At 39.0% G+C, this 24,016-nt stretch overlaps 1 protein-coding gene across 1 annotated transcript in view; it reads right to left on the reverse strand.

Moving 5' to 3' along the window:
- The window catches only part of pkd1l2a (polycystic kidney disease 1 like 2a), a 102,055-nt gene that overhangs the window by 19,716 nt on the left and 58,323 nt on the right, over window positions 1-24,016 (reverse strand). Inside the window, exons 18-29 of the mRNA XM_048605964.1 lie at window positions 22,048-22,278; window positions 20,463-20,564; window positions 16,744-16,922; window positions 14,972-15,118; window positions 13,357-13,556; window positions 11,548-11,774; window positions 10,689-10,905; window positions 9,156-9,384; window positions 6,847-7,078; window positions 4,219-4,315; window positions 3,030-3,170; window positions 1,293-1,478 (exon numbers count right to left, since the gene is read on the reverse strand). Of these exons, the coding sequence (XP_048461921.1) occupies window positions 1,293-1,478; window positions 3,030-3,170; window positions 4,219-4,315; window positions 6,847-7,078; window positions 9,156-9,384; window positions 10,689-10,905; window positions 11,548-11,774; window positions 13,357-13,556; window positions 14,972-15,118; window positions 16,744-16,922; window positions 20,463-20,564; window positions 22,048-22,278 (2,188 nt within the window). The remainder of the gene's footprint in view (window positions 1-1,292; window positions 1,479-3,029; window positions 3,171-4,218; window positions 4,316-6,846; window positions 7,079-9,155; window positions 9,385-10,688; window positions 10,906-11,547; window positions 11,775-13,356; window positions 13,557-14,971; window positions 15,119-16,743; window positions 16,923-20,462; window positions 20,565-22,047; window positions 22,279-24,016) is intronic.

A 24,016-nucleotide genomic window follows, 5' to 3' on the forward strand; every position in this document is an offset into this window, starting at 1 on the left:
TCAATTACATTCTTCCCTTCTTAGCATTTTTATTATAAACAGGAGCATGTTGGAAATAGCATTGCCAGTGCTAATGCCAGTGCCCTTATTAGGTCGTAATGGAAATTATTAGCTGGTGTACTAATTAACTGATGTTCCAGTTAACAATTACTTCATTCACTAATAGTTAAAAATGCTTCAGACATCAATGTGGCATGGTGGCTCAGTGGTTAACACTGCAGCCTTGCAGCGCCAGGGACCTGGGTTCAATTCCACCCTTGGGTGACTGTCTGTGTGGAGTTTGCACATTCTCCCCATGTCTGCATGGGTTTCCTCCAGGTGCTCTGGTTTCCTCCACAGTCAAAAGATGTGCAGGTTAGGTGGATTGGCCATGCTAAATTGCCCCTAGTGTTCAGGGATGGGTCTGGGTAGGATGCTCTGAGAGTTGGTGTGGACTTGTTGGGCTGAAGGACCTGTTTCCACACTGCAGGGATTCAATTCAAATGGTGAAAGCATAAAATCAGATTCCTGACAAACTAAACACAGGAGCGCAAAAACTTGATGACACAACTTTCAGGGAAGGACCAGGGCAGAGGATGGTTTATACTGTAAATACCTCAATCAAAACAACATTTTCTAATTAGTAATGGAGAAAGGTCAATTTGAATCATAATGTGTGATTCATCAACAGTGTAACTATTCCAAAAATCACAACTTTTATCACTGGGGACAGAATCCCTGCATAGGGCCTGATGGCCTTAGTCTCACTCACATACCTATTTAGGCAGTAATTTAGCAGAAGAATAAAATATATTGGTCAATCTGGAGACATAAGGACAGCAGATGCTGAAAGCTAGAGTCAATAAATGTGCTGCTGGAAAAGCACAGCATGGCCCGATACGTTGACTTCCCTGCTCCTTGGATACTGTGTGATGGGCTGTGCTTTTCCAGCTCCACATTTATTGACATTGGTCAATTCCTTAAATTGTATAGTAAGTGGTGGTCTTGTCTATACCTGAGCTGGAATTGCTTGATGATGGCATATTTGGTCAGGAAATAAAATTAAAAATGCTCCTATTCCAACACAGGAATTCTTCATCATCATGGAAGAAAATTATTAAAAGTAAGATCTCACAAGTTGATATTCAGCTACTGATTTCTCCGTTATTGTTATTAAAGGTATTTGGCCATGTGATACTACATGGTTTAATTCAGGCACTGGCAGCTTTAATAACTCTATCCTTCTGTTCACTCTAAGTAGAAAAGAATAGATGTATAACCTCATATTTTAGAAACTCTACTCTTTGCCTCACCTGGGTAGAAGCCAAATAAATTTGTAATGAGCGTACTGTTTGCCCACTGGAAGAAATCATTGTAACTCAAGATGTCATCAAAACCACTGGTGAAGCTGGTTTCAATAGCTTTATTTAGATAATAGGAATTTGGATCTCGCTGACCATAAGCAACCAACAGCAACATCCACAGAAATCCCAAATAGGCTGGAAAAAATAATATCTGATATCAAGGTGGTAAAAAATAAGATATTAAACTATTGCTGTTGTCAAATATCACAATAATTCAAATTTGTTAGAACAACAATTAATCTAATCAGGATTATAGAATTACAATGTGAAAATGTGGCCATTTATATATTATTCACTGTGTTGCATTCTAACAAATGTCTGTTATTCGATATATTCTGCATTTTGCGTTATATATTCACCATCTTGATAATATATAATAAAGCAACCCGTTATGGCAGGAAATATTAAACAGAAAATGATCTTATTTCAGAATATAAAACTTACATTTCAATATGTAAATATTGAAGTTTTTTAAAATCCCTTGTTCTTTAATTTTGCGATAAAAACAACAGGCTTAACCTGTCATTGACATTTAAAACAAAGTGCCATTGATTTTAATGGACAGACCACCTGGTGCAGAATTGATAAAAAATATGATCATCTGTTCCACATTTTTCAAGAGAACTCTTTGTTGAAATTTCCCAGTGGCAGTTATAATGTCATAATGAATGCTTGGCGTGGTTCAAAAACTACAAATCACCAAACTCAGTTGTGGCTTTTAGCAAGTGTTTTGTTAACATTCTAATGGGGCTATAAAAGGACTAAGTCTTTGATGTGGCCATCAAATAGAAATGTGTTTCTATAAGATTAATTATTTGACCAGATTTAAAAGCTCTGAATATGTCTGATAAGTGGGTGTTTTTATTTCTCAAAAGCATGTATAATTGAGATCATTTGAAAGATTCCTTACCCACAAATTAATCAGCATCGGCCTGCACTCAACAAATGTTTCCAGCAGTTCTCTTGCTAACACTAACATGGAGCCAGGAGAAACTGCAGTGTTCTCCTGAGAAGATGAGTAGATTGTTGTGGTCTATCCAAGTGCACAAGGATTTTGCACATGATAGTCATTTCTTGATCATAAAATTTCTATTATTAGCTCAAGGAAACTGAACAATATGCTGGCTGATTCATAGAATGTTAAAAGTTCATTCAAAATGTTTGCATCTCACGACAAAACCATGTCATCACCATTAATTGTAGAATCAGACTGAACATTTACTGAGATCTTCACTTGAGAACACCCTGAAGGAACTGTTGTCAACTTTCAAAAATGGGTAACGTTTTAGCTTATGGAGCAGACTCGATGGGCTGAAGGGCCTTTTTCTGTGCTGTAGATCACTATGGCTCCATTTATGGTGGGGTTGTATGATTTGCTTTGACAGCTGCCTTGGTATCTTGTGAAAATAGCTTTTTCCCCAATTCTGTTTATTTACATTCTCACTCATTCTTTTCTACAAATCTCCTTCTAGTGGATTTTATCTTCTATCATCCTATGACTCAATGAGGTCAAGAGTCAAGAAAGTCACTGAATTTTACACATCTTGTAACTAGTGCCACTCTGGTCTTCGTTAACAGAAGGTATAATGACATCAGACTAGCCAACTTGTCCCTTCTTTGTTACTGTTTTGAAAGGACACCTGAAAGGAAGTTGAAAAGATAGAACAAATAGCACTATTTGCTTACCAAGTATTTCCCTGATCAAGCCAAATACCTTCTGCTCTTTTATGGAATTTTTCTTCATGTGTTCGACCTCAATCTGAGGTGGTGGCTGGTAGATATTGCTGCTGCTGTCTCTGCGAGTTGCCAGCAGTGCATTGGAGTCTCCTACAGAAAACCATATGTTATGAAAATAGGAATGTGAACTTGAAGACATTTCTATCAGCTTTCTGAAACGCATATTCTTTTTCAAATGTCCAGAACCAGGGATCATAGTTTAAGGGTTCAGGTTAGGCCACTTAGGACTGAGATGAGGAGAAATTTGTTCGACACAACTTGTTCAGCCTGTGAAATTGTCTACCACAGGAAGTAGTTGAGGCCAAAACATTAAATGTTATCAAGAAAATGTCGGATATAGTTCTTAGGGCTAAAAGGATCAAAGGATATGGAGAGAAAGCGGGAATAGGGTACTGACTTGGATGATAAGCAATGATGATGTTGAACAGCAGAGCAGGCATGAAGGGGTGAATGGCCTACTCTTGTTCATATTTTCTCTGTTTGGATGTGTTCCCAGCACCACACTGCCCTATTTGCTACAACATTGAAGTTGGCAGACTTCACCATAGCATATCCACTTGACTACATTTAACATGAGAAAGGGCATTTTATTCCTTCTTCCCCTAAATATTCTCTGCTTCTGTGAAACAGTTCATCTAAGAACCACAAATTGAACCAATATAAATAGAGGATACTTTTTTTTTCCTTTTACTGACTTTACGAAATGATATAAAATACCACCTTAGTCATAAATGTGATTGAGACTCTATAAATATAATTTCAAAGCACTGGAATTCCAGAATAAAAAATTAAAAATTGTATGGCATTTATTGTAGCTGAGACAGTTAAGCCTCCATTTTGAGAAACTTAAAAGACTATAAGTTAGATTTGTATAACTGTAAGTTATATCACAAAATTGGTTGTCAAGCATTCTATACGGTTGAACTCAGGAAGAAAAATAATCATTTACTTATTGTTGATAATGTTTCACCTGACCTATAGCTCAGATTCTCCTATAAGGTACAAAAATCTTTGCCATAAAATAAATGTTGCTTCCCTTCATACACAGAGGCCCTTTTTTTATGGTCCACATGCGGAAGCGTTACCTCGTTAGATGAGCTTTTTAGCATGCGCAATACATTTAGTTTAGAGAAATCACCTGAAGTAGATAATGTGCTGTCAATTGGACCTTCGGCATCATCTTCCTGCTCTACTTTCTTCAAAACCAGTGCAAAGAAAGCAGCAAAACCCAACACCTGAAGCAACAGAAACATTGTAGATATTTTTCATAAGTACATATGAATCAAATTTATTTCTGTCGGCTGCATTTTACAGCTACAAATTAAACCTTTTGGTTTGATTAATTATCGCAATGTACTCATATTTTAAATTACACTCAGTTGCCGTCCATTTTTCTTATAGTGGTAAATCTTGTCTAAGTCTAAAAATGTACACGTTTTACCAATTTGCTTGACTTCCTGTAGTTTTTTTTGTAAAAGAATGTACAGTGGTATATTTCAAAAATACAATAGGCTTCTTTCATACATTTATCCAGACATTTCATTATTTAACATGGGGTTATGTAAGGTTATTTTGGATGTTGAATTAGTTTGTTTCAAACTGTTTCGAATCCATTGAAATTGAACCCATGCTTATTCAGCTCTATGAGCTGAAGCATTGGCACAAATAGAACACTTCCTCAGTTGCTAAATCTTTTATAATTGCTGTTACTTTGTTGTTACTTTTGCAGTTACTTGTTTTGATTGGCAAAGTGAAACATGGGTTTCAAGAAATTTTGATGAACTTAGTAAAGTTTAATTAGACAATATGTGGGATCATGAAGCTGGTGGTAATATATTAGAATGGTTTGAAGATTGGTTTGGATCGGAAAGGATAAATTAGCAGAGCACAGCAATCAATGTTTGGGGTCCGCTTCTTCTCAAAATTCAAATCAATGACTTAAATCAGGGGATGGAACGTATTGTTTCCATATTTGCTGGTGATGCACAACTAGTTGGGAAAGTAAGCTAAAATGAGGCTTCCAATGGGCTGCAAGCAGGTTAAGTGACTGGGCAGAAAAATGGAAGAGAGATTATAATACGGAAATTATAAATTTATCATGTTAGTAAGAAAATGGGGAAACAGGATGTTTCGAAATGGTAGAAGACTTTTAAAATTCTAGTAGGCAGTGAGAGTTTTGATGCTCCTCATACATGAATCAAAGAAAACTAATGTGCAGGAAGACAAATTCTATTTTGATCTTTTTGAAAGGGATTACAAGTATCAGTGAAGAAATCTTGTTACAATCATATTGGACTTTGGTGACGCCATACCTGGAATATTGGGTACAGTACTGATCTCCATCTACAGAAGGAGCTGCTTGTCTTGGTGCAATTAAGTTTCAGTGGATTGATCATTAGTACGGGCTGAGAAAAGCTAGAACACAATGGGCTGATACTCTTTGGAGTTTAGGAGAATGTGAGGTGACCTTACTGAATTGTATTAAAATCTTTGAGGAGGTTGATAAGGTAGATGCTGGGCAGCTGTTTCCCTTCACTGAAGTGCCCAGAACTAAAGGGTCACAGAGCAAACTTTTCCGCACTCCCTTGTGATTTGGATATGCAAAGGGCATTTAATTAGACGGGTGGCAGCATATGAACAAGGAACACAAGTAGGTCAATCGGCCCTTCAAGCCTGTTCCGTTATTCAACAAGATGGTAGTTGATCCAATTTTAACCTCAACTCTTACATTACTGCATATCCATGATAATCTTTCACCCCTTGGTAACCAAGATTCTATCTAGCTCTGCCTTGAAGATATTTAAAGATTCTGCATTCACTGCCTTTTGAAAAAGGGAATTCAAAAGATTCTTAACCCTCTGAGAGAAAATATGTTCCCTCATCTCTGTCTTAAATAGGTGCTACCTATTTTTAAATGTGACTCTTAGCTCTATCTGTGAACTCAGCTGCTTTCTCCCCTCTCTGCCAGGATTGAGTTAGGAGTAAGTAGGCCCATGGCTGAACTTACCACCCCACTGCCATTCAGGACATTAAGTTGCTAAATTATGACTATTTTCCCATCTCTATATGCCTCCATTTCCAAACCCTCCATCCTTATTTTCATCAATGCACTTAGAATCATAAACATGCATGTTTTTGGACACTATCCATGGATTGGGGGTTATTTTGGAAGTACGGAGAAATCCTGGAGATTAAAGATGTGGCACAGTGGCTCAGTGGTTAGCACTGCTGCCTCACATGCTAAGGTCCCAGGTTCAATTCTGCCCTCAGGTGACTCACTGTGTGGAGTTTACACATTCTTCCCATGACTATGTGGGCTTCCTCTGGGTGCTCTGGTTTCCTCCCACAGTCCAAATATTGCAGGTTAGGTGGGTTGGCCATGGGAAATGTAGGAATAGGGTGGAGTGCTCTTTGGAAGGTTGGTGTAGACTTAATGAACCAAATGGCCTGCTTCCATATTGTAGGGATTCTATGATCCTTCATAATCATTAATGCAACAGGGGAAAAACAAAAATATCTGTAAATTATATGAATAGTACAAACAAGGGTAGGCTTTCAAGCCTGCTCAGCTATTCAATAAGATCATGACTGACCTGATTTTAACCTCAATTCTAAATTCCTGCATATCCCCAAAAATCTTTTATCCCAAAATTATGTCTAATAATTTACTATAATAATGATAACTCACTTATGTAGAGAATAACTCTTCATTATCATCACATTTGATAATGTAACTAGATTCAAGTGCACAACTTATGTCTGTTACCTTCAAAGGTTGTGTAATCAGAACACTTTCAAAGAAAGAGATGGCCATGGAGATGAGCCATTTGATTGAACTGTCTTTGCCATAGTGTAATCCATACAGCATGGTAAAGAAGGCTGATACACCACTGGTCACTGCAACCAAAGCCCAACCAACGAAGACAAACCACCAGGGTAACCCTTTAGAACAATGTCCCTTTTTGTTGTCCTCAGAAAGACTAGGGGTAGGAGAGAACCTGCAGAGAAAGGAATGAGAGGTTACAGATAAAAGCAAATACTAGTTGCAGGGGCTTTCCCAGCATCAATTTCTACTCTGAAAATATTAAAGAAAAAAGTACATTAGAACTCTTTAAAAAATGTATTTATATTTTACCTTTCCTTTCTTAAAGATTGTTGAGCAGGACAGGTTTGATTGGTGTTGCTCTGGAATTAGCTGCTGAAATGTACGTGGGAGCAGCATGGGCCAGTTCATTCACTGAGGTTCTCCTAGTTAACTCATTCTCTTTCAGAAGGAAACCCGCCATCTTTACCTGATCTGGATACATTTGACTCACATGCAGAGCAATTCAATTGAATCTTAACAGCCCTCTGCACAACAGGGGATGGACAACAAATGCTGGTCTAATCAGTGACACCAACAATTCATGAACAAATTTGAGAAAACATTTCAATCAAGCCTCCTCTTACTCTTCACAGTCCAGCAGACACAAACCAAGCTGATCCACCCCATCCTCATGAGACAACCTGCCCATTCCAGGCATTATTCTAGTAAACCTTATCTGAACTGTCTCCAACACATTTATATCCTTCCTAAATAAAGAGACCAACACTGTACACAGTATTCCAGATCTTACCAGTGCCCTGTATAACTGAATGCTCCCTACTTTTGGATTAATGTCCTTTCATAATAAATGAGAACATAAAATTAGCTTCCATAGAAACAGAAAAAACTGGAGCTGGAGGAGGCCATTTGGCCCTTTAAGCCTACTCCACCATTCATTATGATTATGGCTGATCATCCAATTTATTAGCTCATTTCTACTTTCCCCCTATATCCTTTGATCCCTTTAGCCATGAGTGCTATATCCAACTCCTTCTTGAACACCTACAATGTTTTGGCACTGACTGCTTTCTGCAGTAGTGAATTCCACAGGTTGGTCACTCTCATGGTGAAGCAATTTCTCTTGATCGCAGTTCTAAATGGTTTACCCCGTATCCTTAGACCGTGACTCGTGATTCTGGACTTTCCTGCCAATGGGAACATTCTTCCTGCATCTATACTGCCCAGTCCTGTTAGAATTTAATACGTTTCTATGAGATTCCCTTTTTATTCTAAACTCCAGTGAATATAATCCTAACCAGTTCAATCTCTCCTCATATGTCAGTCCCACCATCCTGTGAATCAGTCTGGTAAATCCTGCAATCCCTCACTAGCACCTACATTCATTCTCAGATAAGGAGACAAAAACTGCACACAATATTCCAGGTGTGGCCTCACCGAGCCTTTGTGCAATTGCTCCTGTACTCAAACCCTCTCTCTATTAAGGCCAACATACAATTTGCTTTCTTTACCACCTACTGCACCTGCATGCTTACCTTCAGTAACTAGAGTACAAAGATACTCAGGTCTCATTGCACATTTCCCTCTCTCATTTTATATCCATTCAGATAATAATCTGCCTTGCTGTTTTTGCCACTAAAGTGGATAAGCTCACATTTATCCACATTATTAGGTTGAGAATAGCATGCTGTCTGATCAGTTGCAGGATATGTTGTTCAAAGAAAATATTCTGAAAGCATTCTATGAACTCCTCTTCTAGGCTACTCTTGCCCATCTAATTATTCCATTCTATACGTTGATTAAAACACCCCATCATTATCACCGTACGTTTCAGAGAAGCTCCTATTATCTCTTCCTTTACACTTCATTCTACAGTATCCTACCTGTTGGGAACCCACATGCCACCGTCACAAGTGACTTCTTGACTTTATTGTTTGTCATCTCAATCAAAACCACTTCTACATGCTGGTTTCTTGAGTTTAGCTAATCCCTTTCCATTGTGCTAACAGCATAATTATTTATCAAAGTCAACCTTCCACGTTTTCCTACCTTACTGTCTTTCCTCAATATTCTGTACCCTGTCCTTCTGTCTGTCACAGTCACGTCGTTAACTTTTAAAAAATTTCTAAGGAATAATCTTGCCTGCATGGATAGGAGTTCAAGCCTCGCCTGGGGTTATGTTTCGCAGAAGTGCTGATACATTATTAAGGAGTTACCCGCTCTCTTTTATTACCCCAGAAAATAATTCCCACCTTTCTGAAACTGAATTGGAACACAGGATAGCATTCTCCAGAAGGTCCTTCATGTGATGAACTTGTCGGACAGCTCGAGTATAACTCTGTGGATTGTGGAATTTGCTTGAACCCAGAAAATCCAATTCATTCTCCACATGCTGGAGCTGCAGGTATAGATAACGATTATAATCACTTCGCCTTTGTTTATCCATCACACCCTTTTCAGAATCAGAGCTTGTGGTGTGTTCTGAAAATAATAAGGGAGAATTAGTAACTACTGGTTGAATGTAACATATTTTACCATTGATTGCTCACTAGAAAATGACAGACAGTTGTTTTAAGTTACACTGTGCACTGTGACCAGGTTCTAAGAATGAAATTAAATCAATATCGTTACATTGCTGTAATGTTTGAACTATGATAATGCTGTTGTGTCCCTTAATGAGGAGATCTTGCTGAAATTGGGCAAGATTAAAAACAAACTATGGGTATGTTAGCAATAATATGAATAAATACTTAGATGCAAAGAGTATTAAGTGTGTTTTGTCCAGCAGTTAGGTTCAGATTTCCCATAAAAATATCATTTTTATCATCCCTACCACAATTTAAAGTCATGCCTAGTTAGAACACTGCCCACAAGTTAAGAACAATTTTAGGAAGAGGTTATCTTGACACAATAGCAGCACTTTGCCTCAGTCAGAAGTGTAAGTCACTCCAGGATCTAGCCTGGATTTTACAATGGAGCAATAATGGATGAATTCTCAATGCTCATTACACTCAGTGCTTCAGTCAAATTCACAGCAAATCCAGAAGCTGCACATCTGTAGTTAGAAGAAGTGCAGAAGTTGCTGTCAGTGATGCTTTGTTGAGACATCCCTGGACTGCAATCAATTAGAAATAATACAACTTTTCATTAACTTGCATTCTTTGTTGGAATGTGGGCCTTGCTGGAAGGCCTCCATTTGTTGCCCATTCTAACTGCCCTAGAACTGAATGGCTTACTCGGCCATTTCAGACGGCAGTTAACACCATTGGTGTGAATCTGGAATCAATGCATGCCCACTTTTGTGCCTCATCCTGCCGTTGCTGGTGTGTGGAGACTTGTCATTTGGGAAGTTTCAGGCTTCTAGGCTGTGTAACTCATTCAAAGACACTCAGTGCCAGATCAAAGGACCCAACTTCAGTCAGGGGGGAATTGGCCAAAAGCCAACTCCCCTACCATTGCAGCTGACTCCTTATCCCACCACTCTGTTATTGTCTGGCTCTGTGGTGATTCTTGACTTTGAGTTAGTGTAGTACCAACAGCAGCCACTAGATCGCCTGAGGTGCTGCCAGGCAATGAAGAGTTGCCAGTTTCTTGTTGATGGGCAGCTCTCGGTAGGTGGGATATTTGCTCCTGGGGTCCCTGGTCCCAGGGAAGTTTTGCCACTTCCAGTTAACATTCTCAAAAAAAGGGAACATGTGGCTTCCTCCGGGTCTCCAGCCAGAAGGCGAGACTCCTGCTTGCTTCATTGAATTCTGTCCACTGTTACCAGACACCTTCAAACTCACCTTGTAAGTCAACTGATCCAAGGCTGAGAATGACAGTGTCCTCTTTCTTACGACTCTCATTGTAAAACTCACTGTTGATTTTATTTTGTTCCCGGATAATACTTTCAACTAATGCCAAAAGTTTGTTGATATCAGTTGTTTGCCTCAAATCCTTATCCAGTGTTGGTAATGGGTTCTTCAAAGTTTTAGTTAGTGAGTTTGCAATTCTCTGGATATCCTAAACATACAAAATAATTTACTCATGTTAGTGCTTTTACCTCAAGGACAAATATAACATACTGTTTCCATTTCACCATAACCATTCTGCCATCTCTAGTGTTATTTTAGTAAATTTATTTAAATAGCCAATGGGTTTCAATTCCAGCCTCTGAACACCTGATCTTATTGTTTTTAAAATAGTAAACCTCAATTTTATTCAAAAATAAACGTCAGAAGAAATTGTTTGAAGGACAATTTACACTTTAAGATCTCATTTAAAGTTGTAAATTATGACTCCAGTCCTTTGATTTGGATATTTAGTGGTTCCCATTCCCTTCGTCTTATCATTGGTGCCAAAGGTGTTGATTGCTGGAATGTTGTTCTCAGTAATACTCTCTTCAAATCCCTCAGACTCTTTATCTCCTTTAAAAGTTGTCTCAAAATCTGTTTGGTCAAGCCCCTAGACCGTTTCTAACTTCTTGTTCTGGTGCTCAGTATTTCCCTTACAACTGTCTGTGAAATTGTCAAGAGTTGTTTTCAATGCTCAGATGTGATGTAACTACAAATAGCATTATAAGTTGTAGCTGTTGAATGTTAACAAGACATCAATTTTCTTAATATAGAAAAGTGAAATATAAATATTTTGATCTTTTTTGACAACCTTTATAACAGCTTCAGGTGTGAGTGAGCAAGTTTGTAGACTTTGAGAAGAGGCTGGTAAAGAAGGCGATATGCGGCCATGTTTGCCCTGTTTCCTTTCCGTATGTCTCCCCTTAGATCTTGGTCGGATGTTTCTGAAAATCTGCACGATGAGAAGATTGATGGGGAACATAAGCAGTGAGCTCTCGAAACCAATCACCACTTGCTGCCAGGTAAATTCAATCTTGCCTGTGTGGGAAATAAAACAAAACGCATTGGACCAAATGACAAAGGAAGAACCCGTAAGAATTTGTGTGAATAAAAATATGCGCTATGTCCTTTATAAATGGTGTTTAAAACTGGCTATGAGAAGTGTCTTAATCAATAAATGTTTATAGTAGCAAGAAAATTGTGTAAACCCAAGGAAAATAGTAAAAAGAAACAAAGGTTAAAACATAGCACAACTAGAATGAATTTTACAGTTTCAACATCAGTCTATCTGAGTTTCAACATCAGTCTATCTGCAATTTAAAACTTAGACAGCAAACTGATTACATCAGTCAAAGGTGGCTGCTCTTAGCACATAACATGGATGTATATCCATTATGGATATTTCAGAATACATTCAAAGTATTTAGATATAAATTTCTTTAGGTTAGTCATAAAGTGCCATAATTTTCAGGGAGTTGTATTTTCGCAAGCTGATATGATATAAATAAGGAACACCACTGTGTCATCACAGCGTTTGTACATTATGCTGTTGTAGCTTTGCTGTCTGGTTTTTATTGTAATACAAGGAAGTGGTTTACCACTTTTAAAACAAAAATCAGTACCTCTTTTCTGAGGAAATAGCTAATGACTAGGAAAAGGATGTGGATCATTAACACAAGATTGATGGCAAGTAAAACCTAATATTTCTACTTATTTCCCTATCTAATTTCTTAGTCACAATTTTGTTTTAGCATGGTCTTACTCGTATTGTGTACTTCAAAATGGAACTCCAGTACAACCATAAGCTCATTTCCAAGTAATACTGTTTTTCTCATTCTAGGTGGTCCCTAGCTTTGGATTGTCCTACAATTTCCATTGCCATGTGGACTGCAGTAGTTCATGAAAGTAGCTCAGCCCCACTTTATGAGGGGCATATAGGAATAGGAAATAAATACTGGCCTAATCTTGCCATCCCATGAGCGAATAAAAAAAGTGAAAATATTCGCTCACATTTGTCCTGTTCATAACTTTAAACAGCAATATAATCTCTTTTCCAAAGATGAAGGTTCTACCTGATCAATATTTCCTTACATCTGTAATCTCATACTGCTGGTACCATCTTCTTCCTACTTTTTCAAATGCTTCTATGTCATTATCATGTTATGTACATGAGAACTGTGCACAGTACTCCCAAATGCAGCCTAATTGATTAAATACTCAACACTAATTACTGTTGCAAGATGAACATTTTTATAACAGTGTATACTGATTTGATCTATCCTCATGGTTTGAGCTGCTGTGGGGGATAGAACTCCAAGTTCTGTCCTACATGATCTGAGGCTCTTACTGTCCCTTCTAGTTGTATATGACCCTAATGATGACTTCCTTAGCTATGAGTGGCTGCTGTCTGACTCCAAAAGGTTTCTGTAAACTGTTGTATTTATCTTACTATACAAAATACTGAGCTCTGCAACGCCTCGCTCTAATACAGGCTATTCCATAGGGTCTTCATTTTTAACATACTGCTGATGTAACTTTTACACCATGCTATAAATGACCAATTTCGTTATCATGTCCAATGTCACGACAAGACATTTTTGCAAATAATGATTGACTTTACCCAGATCCATTTTTTGCTCGGCAGGATCCTTCGGCACTCCCCAGAATATAATACTTGTTAACATTGTACAGAGGAGCAAGGAGAAACAGCAAGACACACGTTGTACTCTTGTAAAGGGACTCCTTGGTGGGCGGTTTAGAACCGAGTACCAAATATGTCCATCCCGAAAATCCTTAGCAGTCTTCATGAAGAACAGGTTACTGTTGGGTGACAAGAAGATGAATTTCACTTCAGTCTTAGTGAGGAAATAGTAAATTGGAAAGGATAAGAAATTACAGAGCCCAGAGTAGATGACGAGTGGTTCCAGAAATCAATGCTATTTGCTCACAGCTAGATATCAGACAGCATTCAAAAACAACAGTATCTGCAAAAGTAACTTCATCTTAACCACTTGCTAAAATTTCTATACTATCCACAAATACGTGATGGGCAGAATAGCCCCTTCTCTTGAGGTGATGAGGCAGGTGCTGAAAGCAGAAACTAATTGGATAAGTTGGTCCTGGCGAGATACTTGCCCCTGTCTGCCACTTCGACAATTAAGTCCTGGGAGAAAAACTCAACTGGGGGCAATCCTGACCTGCCACCAATTAAGGCCCAAAAGGGCTCGACAAATGCCCACTCAAGAGCCTCAACTCACTACCTCCCTGATTACCTACCTTCCAGGCAGGTAAACAAAGGTGGCTAGTATCCTGCCAGGGTAATCTGCCAATCAGGTTAGGATGGCACTTCCAATTGCCACACTGTCTTGGCTTTACTTCCCTGACCCACCTCTCCCTGTGACACCAACTCTATAACAAGAAGTGAAAAAATTGACCTTACCCTAAGGGATAGCCTTGGCTGACAGTCTTTAAAACCCAGGAGCTGCATGTCTTTGCTTAGCTGGCAGGTTCTGGCAACCCTGGATGGCAGAGTCAAGGGTGAGGGACTGCTAGAGTCCAGCGTTTGTGCAGAAAGCAATGAATTGATTAATTTATCCATTTAGTAAAGAGTACCTATGTTATTTCATTCTCAACAGGTAACTGGTGTAGCACTCTGTTGGAACAGGTGTTGATGATCAAGCCTAGGTTGGTGCAATGATTGACTAGCTCAAGAATAAAATTTTGTCGATACCTTTAAGTAGATAAAGGAGGAATATATAGTTTCATGATACTTTTTCCAAAGTACACCTAATAAAGAGCATTTGAAGTGCAGTTCCATTGTAATGCAGGGGTGTGGAACAGCTAATTTGAGTACAGCAAGGTCTCCCAAACAGCAATAAAATAAATATCAGTTGTTCTGCTTTAGTGTCCATAGTACTTCAGCACATGTGATTATTTCTCTGCTCTTTCTTGAATAGTGCCTTGTGTGGAGAGACTTGCCTTGGTTTAACAGCTCATCCTAAAGATCACAACTCTGACAGTGAACCCTTGCATGATTCTGTACTGGTGTGCCAGCCCAGATTTTCTGCTCAAGTGGAATTGAATTTATGACTATCTGACTCAGAAGGAAATATGTCAAATACAACCAAGGTTGATATCTCCATTAATGCATTACCACAAAAGCAGGGAATCACAGTTATACAATAATTGAACAAAAATAATTTGGATAATCTTATGTCTATATGAGCTTCTGATACCTAAAACGTTTCAGGTCCATCTCAGTTGCAACTGGAAAAGCTTTGTCCAAAAGACAGTCTCCAACATCAATAGCCAACCAGGAGTTACACAGGAAACACCATCGCTCATCTGTTTCTAAGTCAAGCACTGTGACACGATTCACATACCTGGAAAGTGATTCAAATAGCGAAATTCAGTTTTACATATGTCTAAGTGGCTTTTAGATTGGACACTTAAAATTTTAAAATTTTGAAGCAAAAAAAAACCCCTCCCTGTTCTATTGTTGCTCTATCCATCACTGTAATAATTTCTGTGCTTTGTTCCATCAGTCTGAGGTGTATTTGTCTAGTCTGAATTTGGGATACGCGCAACAGCCATGCTGTTTTAGTGTTACTTTTTACGTCCAAGTATTGGGTTGCTTATTCCTATCAGTCACTTTAAAATTGAGGATTATTGTGTGGTATGCTATCACAATAGGCCATGTCTTGACATTCAATGTGTTAAACAAAGGATTCCAAACACCATGAGAAATCCAAATACATTAAGAAAATAGCAACTTATACATCCAAAGATGTGCACATTAGGTGGCTTGCCCTTAGTGTTCATGGATGTATAGGTTAGGTGCATTAGCCATGGGAAATGCAGGGTTACAGGGCAAAGGGGATGGGTCTGGGTGGGATGCTGTTTGGAGGGTCGGCATGGACTTGTTGGGCAGAATGGCCTGTTTACATACTGTGGGAATGCTATGGATTCTATGGATATAAGGAGATTAAGAAGTTGGGATTGTTCTCCTAAGACAGATATAGTTAAGGCGAAAACTAATAGAGATGTTCAAAATTATGAAGGGTTTTAATCAAGCAAGCAGTGAGAAATAATTTCCTCTGGCAATTTTGTTCAGGGTCATTAGTCCCAAACAGTTGTCAAAATTAAACATTTGGACAAACGAGGAGTTTTTTTTTTCACCCAGAGGATTGCAAATCTGGAACGTATCTTAAAGTTGGTGGATTCAAAATCCATGGCAACTTTTAAAGGGCACTCGGAAACAGACTTGAAAGGGGCTGCGGTTAAAAAGGAGTGGGATGTGGAACTAAAGAACTAGGTCACAATGAGCTGAATGGCCTCATGTAGTGCTGTGAGATTTTATGATTCTATTACTCTAAGCTACACATTAAAGGCAAGATGGATCTGACAGTCTTTGGATTCTGTCCAATAATTTGTTTAATTACGGTTATCTACCGATTTGAGGGGGATTTGGAAAAATTCAAAGCCCACAATCTGCTTAAGTTTTGAAGGCTTTATGCAGGTTAAAAAGAAAGGACTGTTCTCGAGTTAACTAATGTTAGTAGTTTAACTGCTCAGAAATGTCCTGGACTAAACATTTAAACATTATTTAATCCTATTGCATCATTATTTACAGATAAATACCTTTGCCACATTCTGGTTTAAACAACTCAGTATTTTAACACAACTCAACAGAAAGTCAAAGAAAGAAACAACGTTTTGTGCAACATTATTGTACTTTATCAACAGCAGCTGGGAAAAAGCCAGTCTTATCAGCCCAAATGCACTTTCGTAACCAGGTTGACAATGCTCTGGATTTGAAGGTGATGTTAATGTGGATTTCTTTACTTTTAATTTAAATTTATTGCTCAGGAAGTTCAACATTAATGTATACTTTTAAAGTGCTTTCAGTCCAGTGAGTGCAGCGAGAGTTATATCTGAACAGTGTCTGTTACAATGCCTGTGTGTGCAAAATAAAATCCTCTCTGCTAATTTGCCCAGAAGTGCTTACCAGGATGGACTGGACCCTGAATTGTCGTGCCACAGTCGAATGCGCTGGAGATCCCCAAGTGGGAAGAGTGTTGTTAGAAGAAATCCATCAACCCCTCCTCTCTCAAAGTTAGGTTTCTCAAGGTCAGTAAGGAAATGTGGGTCACTCTCTCCCTCTGAGCCATATAATGTAATAGTCACCTGGATAGCAAAAGATGACAAAAGATAGCAAAATGTAATAAACAAAAACAAACCTCGATCTTTAGAAATTTCAAACATTAATAATTAAAAATATAACTGGTTTCACTTCAAAAAATTCAAGTGTTTCAAGCAAAATCACATCCTATATAACACTGCAATTGAACAAATTGTCTTTCTTCTCTCAAAGGACAAATTGATAAGATTTTCTACAGTCTTATATGTTGTGATGATACAAAACTGGGAGGGGGGGATTGTGAGTTGTGAGGAGGACGTGCAAAGGCTTCAAGATGATCTAGAAAAGTCAAGCGAATGAGCAAACACATGGCAGATGCAGGACAGTGGCTAAATGCGAACTTGTACATTTTGATGTGAAAAACAGATGTACAAAGGGATCTGGGTGTCCTTGTACACCAGTCAATGAAAGTAGACAGGCAGGACAGCAAGCAATTAGGAAGTCAAATAGTATATTGGCCTCATTGGAAAAAGATTTGAGTTCAGATGTAGGGATGTCATGGTGAGTTTTGCATGCAGTTTTGATTGCCCTACCTAAGAAAGGATATACTTGCCATAAAGGGAGTACGCGAAGGTTCACTAAGCTGATACTGACGATGGCAAGACTGTCATATGAGAAGAGATTGATTGCATTCACTAGAGTTTAGAAGAATAAGATGGGATCTGATGTAAACATTTTAACAGCGTTTGAAAAGTAGTCTTGAACCAGGGGTCAAAATCTCAGGACATAGAGTAGGCCATTTTGGACTGAGATGAGGAAGAAATTCTTCACTTCGAGGGTAGTGACTCTGTGGAATTCTTTACCACAGAATTGGTGGAAGCTAAGTCTTTGGAGATATTCAAGAAAAAGAGATTTTGTTTAGGGGTATGGGAAATGGTATGTGTGTCTGTGTGTGTGTTTGCCTCTGTGTATGCATATGCACACATTTCATCTAAAACCATTAAGTGGCATATTATATGTGGTGACTATGTACCTTGGTCTGATACTTTGTCTCATTCATAGCCCAGTCATACTAGAGAAGCACTATGGTTTAAAATGTTGTTCGTCTGGTTTCAAACTAGTAAGAAGGCTAGTGCATCGAACTGTGCCCTCTCCTCAAACTCCACTGGTAGCTGTTTTGAAGATTGAAGATAACCCAGTTGATGGTTGTCAAGGTCACTGTGGCCGTTGGTTTCATTTCTAGTGGCTCCTTCCACACTGAATCCAATGCCATCTCCAATAATTCTAGTTCACTGTTTATCACTGCACCCAGGTCATTGACACCATGCGTAAAAGGTAGAATTGATACAAGGCTTTGCCATTTCCAAATTCTATTCCAGCTAACCCCTCTCTTAAAAACACACAACTGGAGATGCATTTAACAGCAGGAATGACTCCTGCAGAATCATCAATTAACCTTGTGAGTCGGCTGCAGGTCTGTGCCCTCATGATGGCCACATTGTGGAGAAATCAAAACAGGCTCCATGGATCAGAAGACACATTCCAGTGAGTACTGGAGGGCTTCCCTCTCCACCGTTTTATCTATTGCCTCAGGAACTGATGGTCTGTTCCTTGATATTTCTAATTGCAGAGTGTCTCTCATTGTAGGAGTGCTGCCTATGTGCACAAAAAGACTTTTCTGGGTCAATATGGTGGCTTGAAGAAAGCTGACAGAGACCAAATGCTGCTGTGCACCTGGACAACTGTTGGCAATCCAGCATTGCCCCTCTACGGCAACATTACAGCCCAGAAGCCACAAAACCATACTGTTCAGAGCACATCACCAGCATTGCTGACACTCTCACACATGCAACCCCATTCTCTCACCCAGTCGCAGCTTTAATTGTGGTAAAGACCATGACATTTTATTTTGTGCTCTTTAAAACTGTGGATAGAAACGAGTTAGAACTGATTTGAAATCAGGGATTTACAAGGATGACTGCAGGTTTTGAAAGCAAATAATTGGATGCCTTTTGCGAACCTGCTTTAAAAAGTAGTAGGTTCCTGCAATGTACAGATGGACTGGAGCCAAGCAACTGTTTACAAGTGAAGCTGTTTGGTGTGGACTAATGGCCAGTTATCAATGACAAAGGTCTTGGCATTAATAAGATGTTTAACAAGCCATAATCCCACTTTTTTTAGGCAACTTGCTGCTGCATGGCAAGAAACTCACCTCGCAGTTCAGCAAATTGCACCACAGCCCATGCTGTGCAATCTCCTATAAATTTCTACCCAGTGATACACACTGAGTGATGTCATAATCTACCTACTCAGTGTATTTCCAACATACAGTCCTAATGCCTGCACATCTGACCATCCCAAATGGTGACCAGTGCACACTGAGTCATGAGGTCAGGTGGTCAAGGTGGTCTTCTTTGACAGAGGCTTCAGCTCAGTATTCCAGTGGCCTGGAATGGCATTCTCATCCTTGGATGGCGGTCTTGTCCCGGCTGTGTCTTCAGGGATTTCCATCATTCCTTAGTCGGCTTTCCCCAACCACAGGAGTGTTAACTAAACTGTGATGAACTTTGCCTTAATTTTACTTTCTTTTCTTATTATGTATGACTTCTGTCATTAATGAAAGCATTGTGGTGTGATGACTTATAAAATTTTTCATTGTATTTTTCATATGAATGTACATATGACAATAAATTTCTATTCTATTCTTTAAAAAAGCACTCATGCCTGTTTTGGAGCCAATCGTCATCAAAAGCTTCGTGGAGTTAAATTTTGTGGCCGTTTATTTCCAAGAACTGGCTGATTGTTTACTCACGAGAACTTCAGAGAGACGTTTCCATCTTAATCTTGAGGGAGTCATAAGTTTTGGTTATACTTCAACATTTGCATTTTTGCAATGTGATTGTGGGTGTAACTCAACATGAAATGTTCAGATCATAATTGAAATCCCAACATGCACATAGAAAGCAGAGTTAAATTCTTTCCAGGAGGCTATCTTGCACTACTCAGGCTTTCAATTAACTAAAGTGTAACTCTAATTTTGTTTAATTTAACAAGCACTTTAGCAGTTCTTTGCATCTGCAGAGCCCACTATAGAATTTCTATTGAATTCTTTTTCTAAGTGAAAGTTGCATTTCATGCTCACAGCACAAATAAAATCAGTGGTTTGACCAGAGTTCAGAACAGCCCCTGCAGAACACCCATGTGATCAGACTAAAACTTGCAAGCTAACAAGTTAACAAGGTGTAGAGCTGGATGAACACAGCAGGCCAAGCAGCATCATAGGAGCAGGAAGGCTGTTGTTTTGGGCCTAGACCCTTCATCGAAAAATCCTGCCCCTATGATGCTGCTTGGCCTGCTGTGTTCATCCAGCTCTACACCTTGTTATCTCAGATTCTCCAGCATCTGCAGTTCCTACTATCTCTGAAGCTAACAAGTTATTCAGGTTTTGCAATGCATAACTGATAATTTCAAATCTGTAGGTACAGCTTTAATGTGTAAAGCATAAAGCAATTCATCAGTTGTCAATTCTGCATCCAAAATTAAAAACAGCAGTGCTAAAATATGCAGATCTTGTAATGATTGCACACCTTAGATGTTGTACTTGCTCCTCGGCGATGTCCTGTAAAAACTGTCACCAGATAGCGATACTGGGCGAATGGGTCATTGTCAGCAAGTAGTGTTATTTTCGCCTTTTGTTTTCAAGTTGAAAAGGAAGAAAATCAGATTTAAAGAATGACAAGCCTCAAATACAGTTCAATAGAGCAAAGACTTATTTTAAGAAAACCAGGTTGAGATTCATATCATTTTGACAACAATAGTATATTAGCTCTTCGCAAGTCTTAAGGTGTTTTACACCTCATGATATTTATTTATAAGTTTTCTCTGCCTAGTTAGGCTTTGTGATTGACAACACCATGGGAAAGTGAAGAGATAAATGGTAAATTTAAGTTTGTTAGAGCACACAGACTGCATTGCAACAGACCATGTATCTTCTGGAAAAGTAAACAGTAGGACAAATGATACAAGGGTACCAGTGCTTTAAGATGTAAAAATACAAAGCATGGACATTTGAATTTTAAAATTAATTTGTTTATATTAAGTGTATTTGTCCCTGTATTTTATTTCTGGTACCTCAATGTTTATTTTCTGATTTGGCTAATTTATCAATCACAAAGGACAACCACATTCCAAAAAATCATCAAATCACATTTCACAAGCATTATACGTAAATAATCAAAAATTACATATCAGGTTGCCAAAATGATAAATGCTCCTAAGTCCCTGAACCAGCCTCAATGCACAATCCTGGGTCAGCACGGTATCATCCTTAATCATCTGGTCTATTGCTCTCTGACAGCCTGGTATGGTTCATCTGTTACTGGGCTAGATGCAACGGAAGTGATAGCTGAAAAGCTGATGAAACCTCCAGTTCACCTGTCTTCAGGAAGGCTGGCCATGTCTTGTGCTAACCTAGGCTTTCTGCGTGATCCAGGGCTCTAGGGACAGAGATTCCACACTTGAGGAACTGCTGGCCAACCAGGAGCTGGCAATTGTGTTTGTTCGACAGCGCTATTGGGAGGCAGTGGCTACTGCAGATAAGACACCCTCCTGAGGATCAGGATAATGGACTGATCTGGGCCTCAAGCAAGCAATTGTGGGTAGGCATTTACAGAGTAAGGATTGCAGGGGAGGGTGTCAGCCGCAATACCTGGGTGCTAACTCTAAAGGGGCTCCCTCTTCCCAATATTGAGTCCTTCAATCAGGCACTGAGTGCATTTGAATGAAGAACACCCCCCAGTCCGAGCATGCTCCAATTGGAGCTTTAAGTAGCCCTGTACGGACTTGCTTGTTGTGTTCCCAAATGGAGAGTCATCGAAAGCAGGATGAGGCCATTAAGGGGAATTAAGTGCCCATTTAAGGTTATCTTGCCTTGGGTTTAATTTGAGTGTAGGTTGCAAGGCAACACTATCCACGCCCTCACTCATAATCAAATGCCACCCACCAACATTCCAGCTCCAGGATGCCAAATAAATGTTATGTTTAAAACTGAATAACTTATTTGTCTTCAGGTTAAGCAGAGAAATACACAATGTGATGATATGTCTGAGAGGCAAAAGAGAGAAAGAAAGACTGAAAATGGAGATTTATGAACTGACTGCCTGCATCACTCACCTTGGTCATATCTTGCTTATCTTTTCTTCTTGCCCAAACCACAGCAAGGATGTACAGTCCAAAAATGCAGGCAACAGTTGTAACAACCACTGGGTTATCAACAAAAGTGGCAAACAGTTCTGCTGTCTTGCTGACATCAACTGCATTGGGCATGACCAAAAAGGAGCTGCTGAAGAAGGTGAGATGGTTGCACAGGCACTGAGTACTGTGCATTGTTGTTAAAGGGCCCACCTTGAATACAGAACAGAAAAATGTGGAAGTGTGCACTAACAAAGTTGCATCTTCCTAATGAAACAAAAAAATTACTGGAAAAGCTCAGGGGGTCTGGCAGCATCTGTGAAGAAAAATCAGAGTATTGAGTTTGGTGACACTTCCTCAGAACTGATGGTAGCTAGGAAAATGTCAGTTTATATGCAGAAGATAGGGTGGGGGGAGGGGTAAGGAGTAAATGATAGGTGGGGATAGACCCCAAAGAGAGAGAAGAACAGTTGGACAAAGGAGTGGATAATGATTCTGGCTAGGAGGGTGAATAGCTGGTATTGGAGACTGTTAGCGGCTAACAATAAGTAGTATGTAATGGCAGACTGTGTGATAACAAAGTCTGGTGTGTGGGGTAGCGGGTTAGAGGATGGGAGAGTTCAGGCTCTAAAATTATTGAACTCAGTATTGAGTCCAGAAGGCTGCAGGGTCCCCAAGCGGAAAATGAGGTGTTGTTCTTCCAGCTTGCGCTGAGCTTTGCTGGAACATGCAGCAAGTCTGAGACAGAGATGTTGGCCGGAGAACAGGGTGGTGTGTTAAAGTAGCAGGCAACTGGAAGCTCAGGGTCTTTTTTACGGGTAGAACATAGATGTGCTGTGAAGCAGTCACCCAGTCTACACTTTGCTTCCCCAAATGTATAGGAGACCAGATTGTGAGCAGCAAATGCAGTAGACTAGATTGTGTGAAGTGCAGGTAAAGTGTTGCTTCACCTGGAAGGTATGTTTGGGCCCTTGGATACCAAGGAGGGAGGATGTAAATGGGCAGGGGTTACACTTTTGGCAGTTGCAGGTGTAGGAGTCATAGGGCTGAGATTTGTGTAGACAGACTGCTTAAAACTACAGTGGAACAAAGTGAACATAAGACAATTAAAACAATGGAAAAGCTGCTTAAACAAAAAAAAACGCACAAACAAACAAAATTTCATTTATAGTAATTTTGTCCTGATCCGCATTTGTTTTAACTGAATTCTTACTGCATTCTTGGAAACATCTTTACAAGTAATCTGATAAACTGATATTATACATTAGTGATGATAAAATTATCCAAATGCAATAGAATACGACATCGTAATCATTTTTTTTTAAATGAGGCATTGTAAATGATAGATAGTGCTTGAATTTTTTAGGTGAAGTAATGTGATAGATGAATAGATTTTGTTGGGCACGGTATTATGCTCACTCAACCAAATTTAATGTGTTGTATTAAAATTCAGATTAATCATGATTGAATTAATTGACGGACAAGATTTGAGGGGTTAAATATTGTCATATCAAATGAAGCATTGTGTTTTCTAACTCCTTTGCTAGTGATGTCACAAATGTAGGAAGATGCTGATCTAATGATCTTAACATTCTACACCCCAGTCTTTACATATTTCTGTTGCATGTGTGATGTAAGGTGTGTGATATATATTATATATATATACATATAAAAAAATCACACATATATCCAAACACTAAACACACACACATATATATGTGTGTGTGTGTGTGTGTGTTAGTGTGTGTGTTTTTTGTTTAGTGTTTAGTGTTTGGATTTTGAGTGAGCAGCATTTGGGTTTCAATTCTGCAGAAAGTCTTTATGCATTGGGCAAATTAAGAGCTTAGGAAAGTAAACATTGAAGAGCATTAGAGATAACAAGGTGTAGAGCTGGATGAACACAGCAGGCCAAGCAGCATCAGAGGAGCAGGAAGGCTGACGTTTCGGGCCT

This window comes from Rhincodon typus, chromosome 15 (assembly GCF_021869965.1).
Source record: "Rhincodon typus isolate 14 chromosome 15, sRhiTyp1.1, whole genome shotgun sequence".
NCBI lineage: Eukaryota > Metazoa > Chordata > Chondrichthyes > Orectolobiformes > Rhincodontidae > Rhincodon > Rhincodon typus.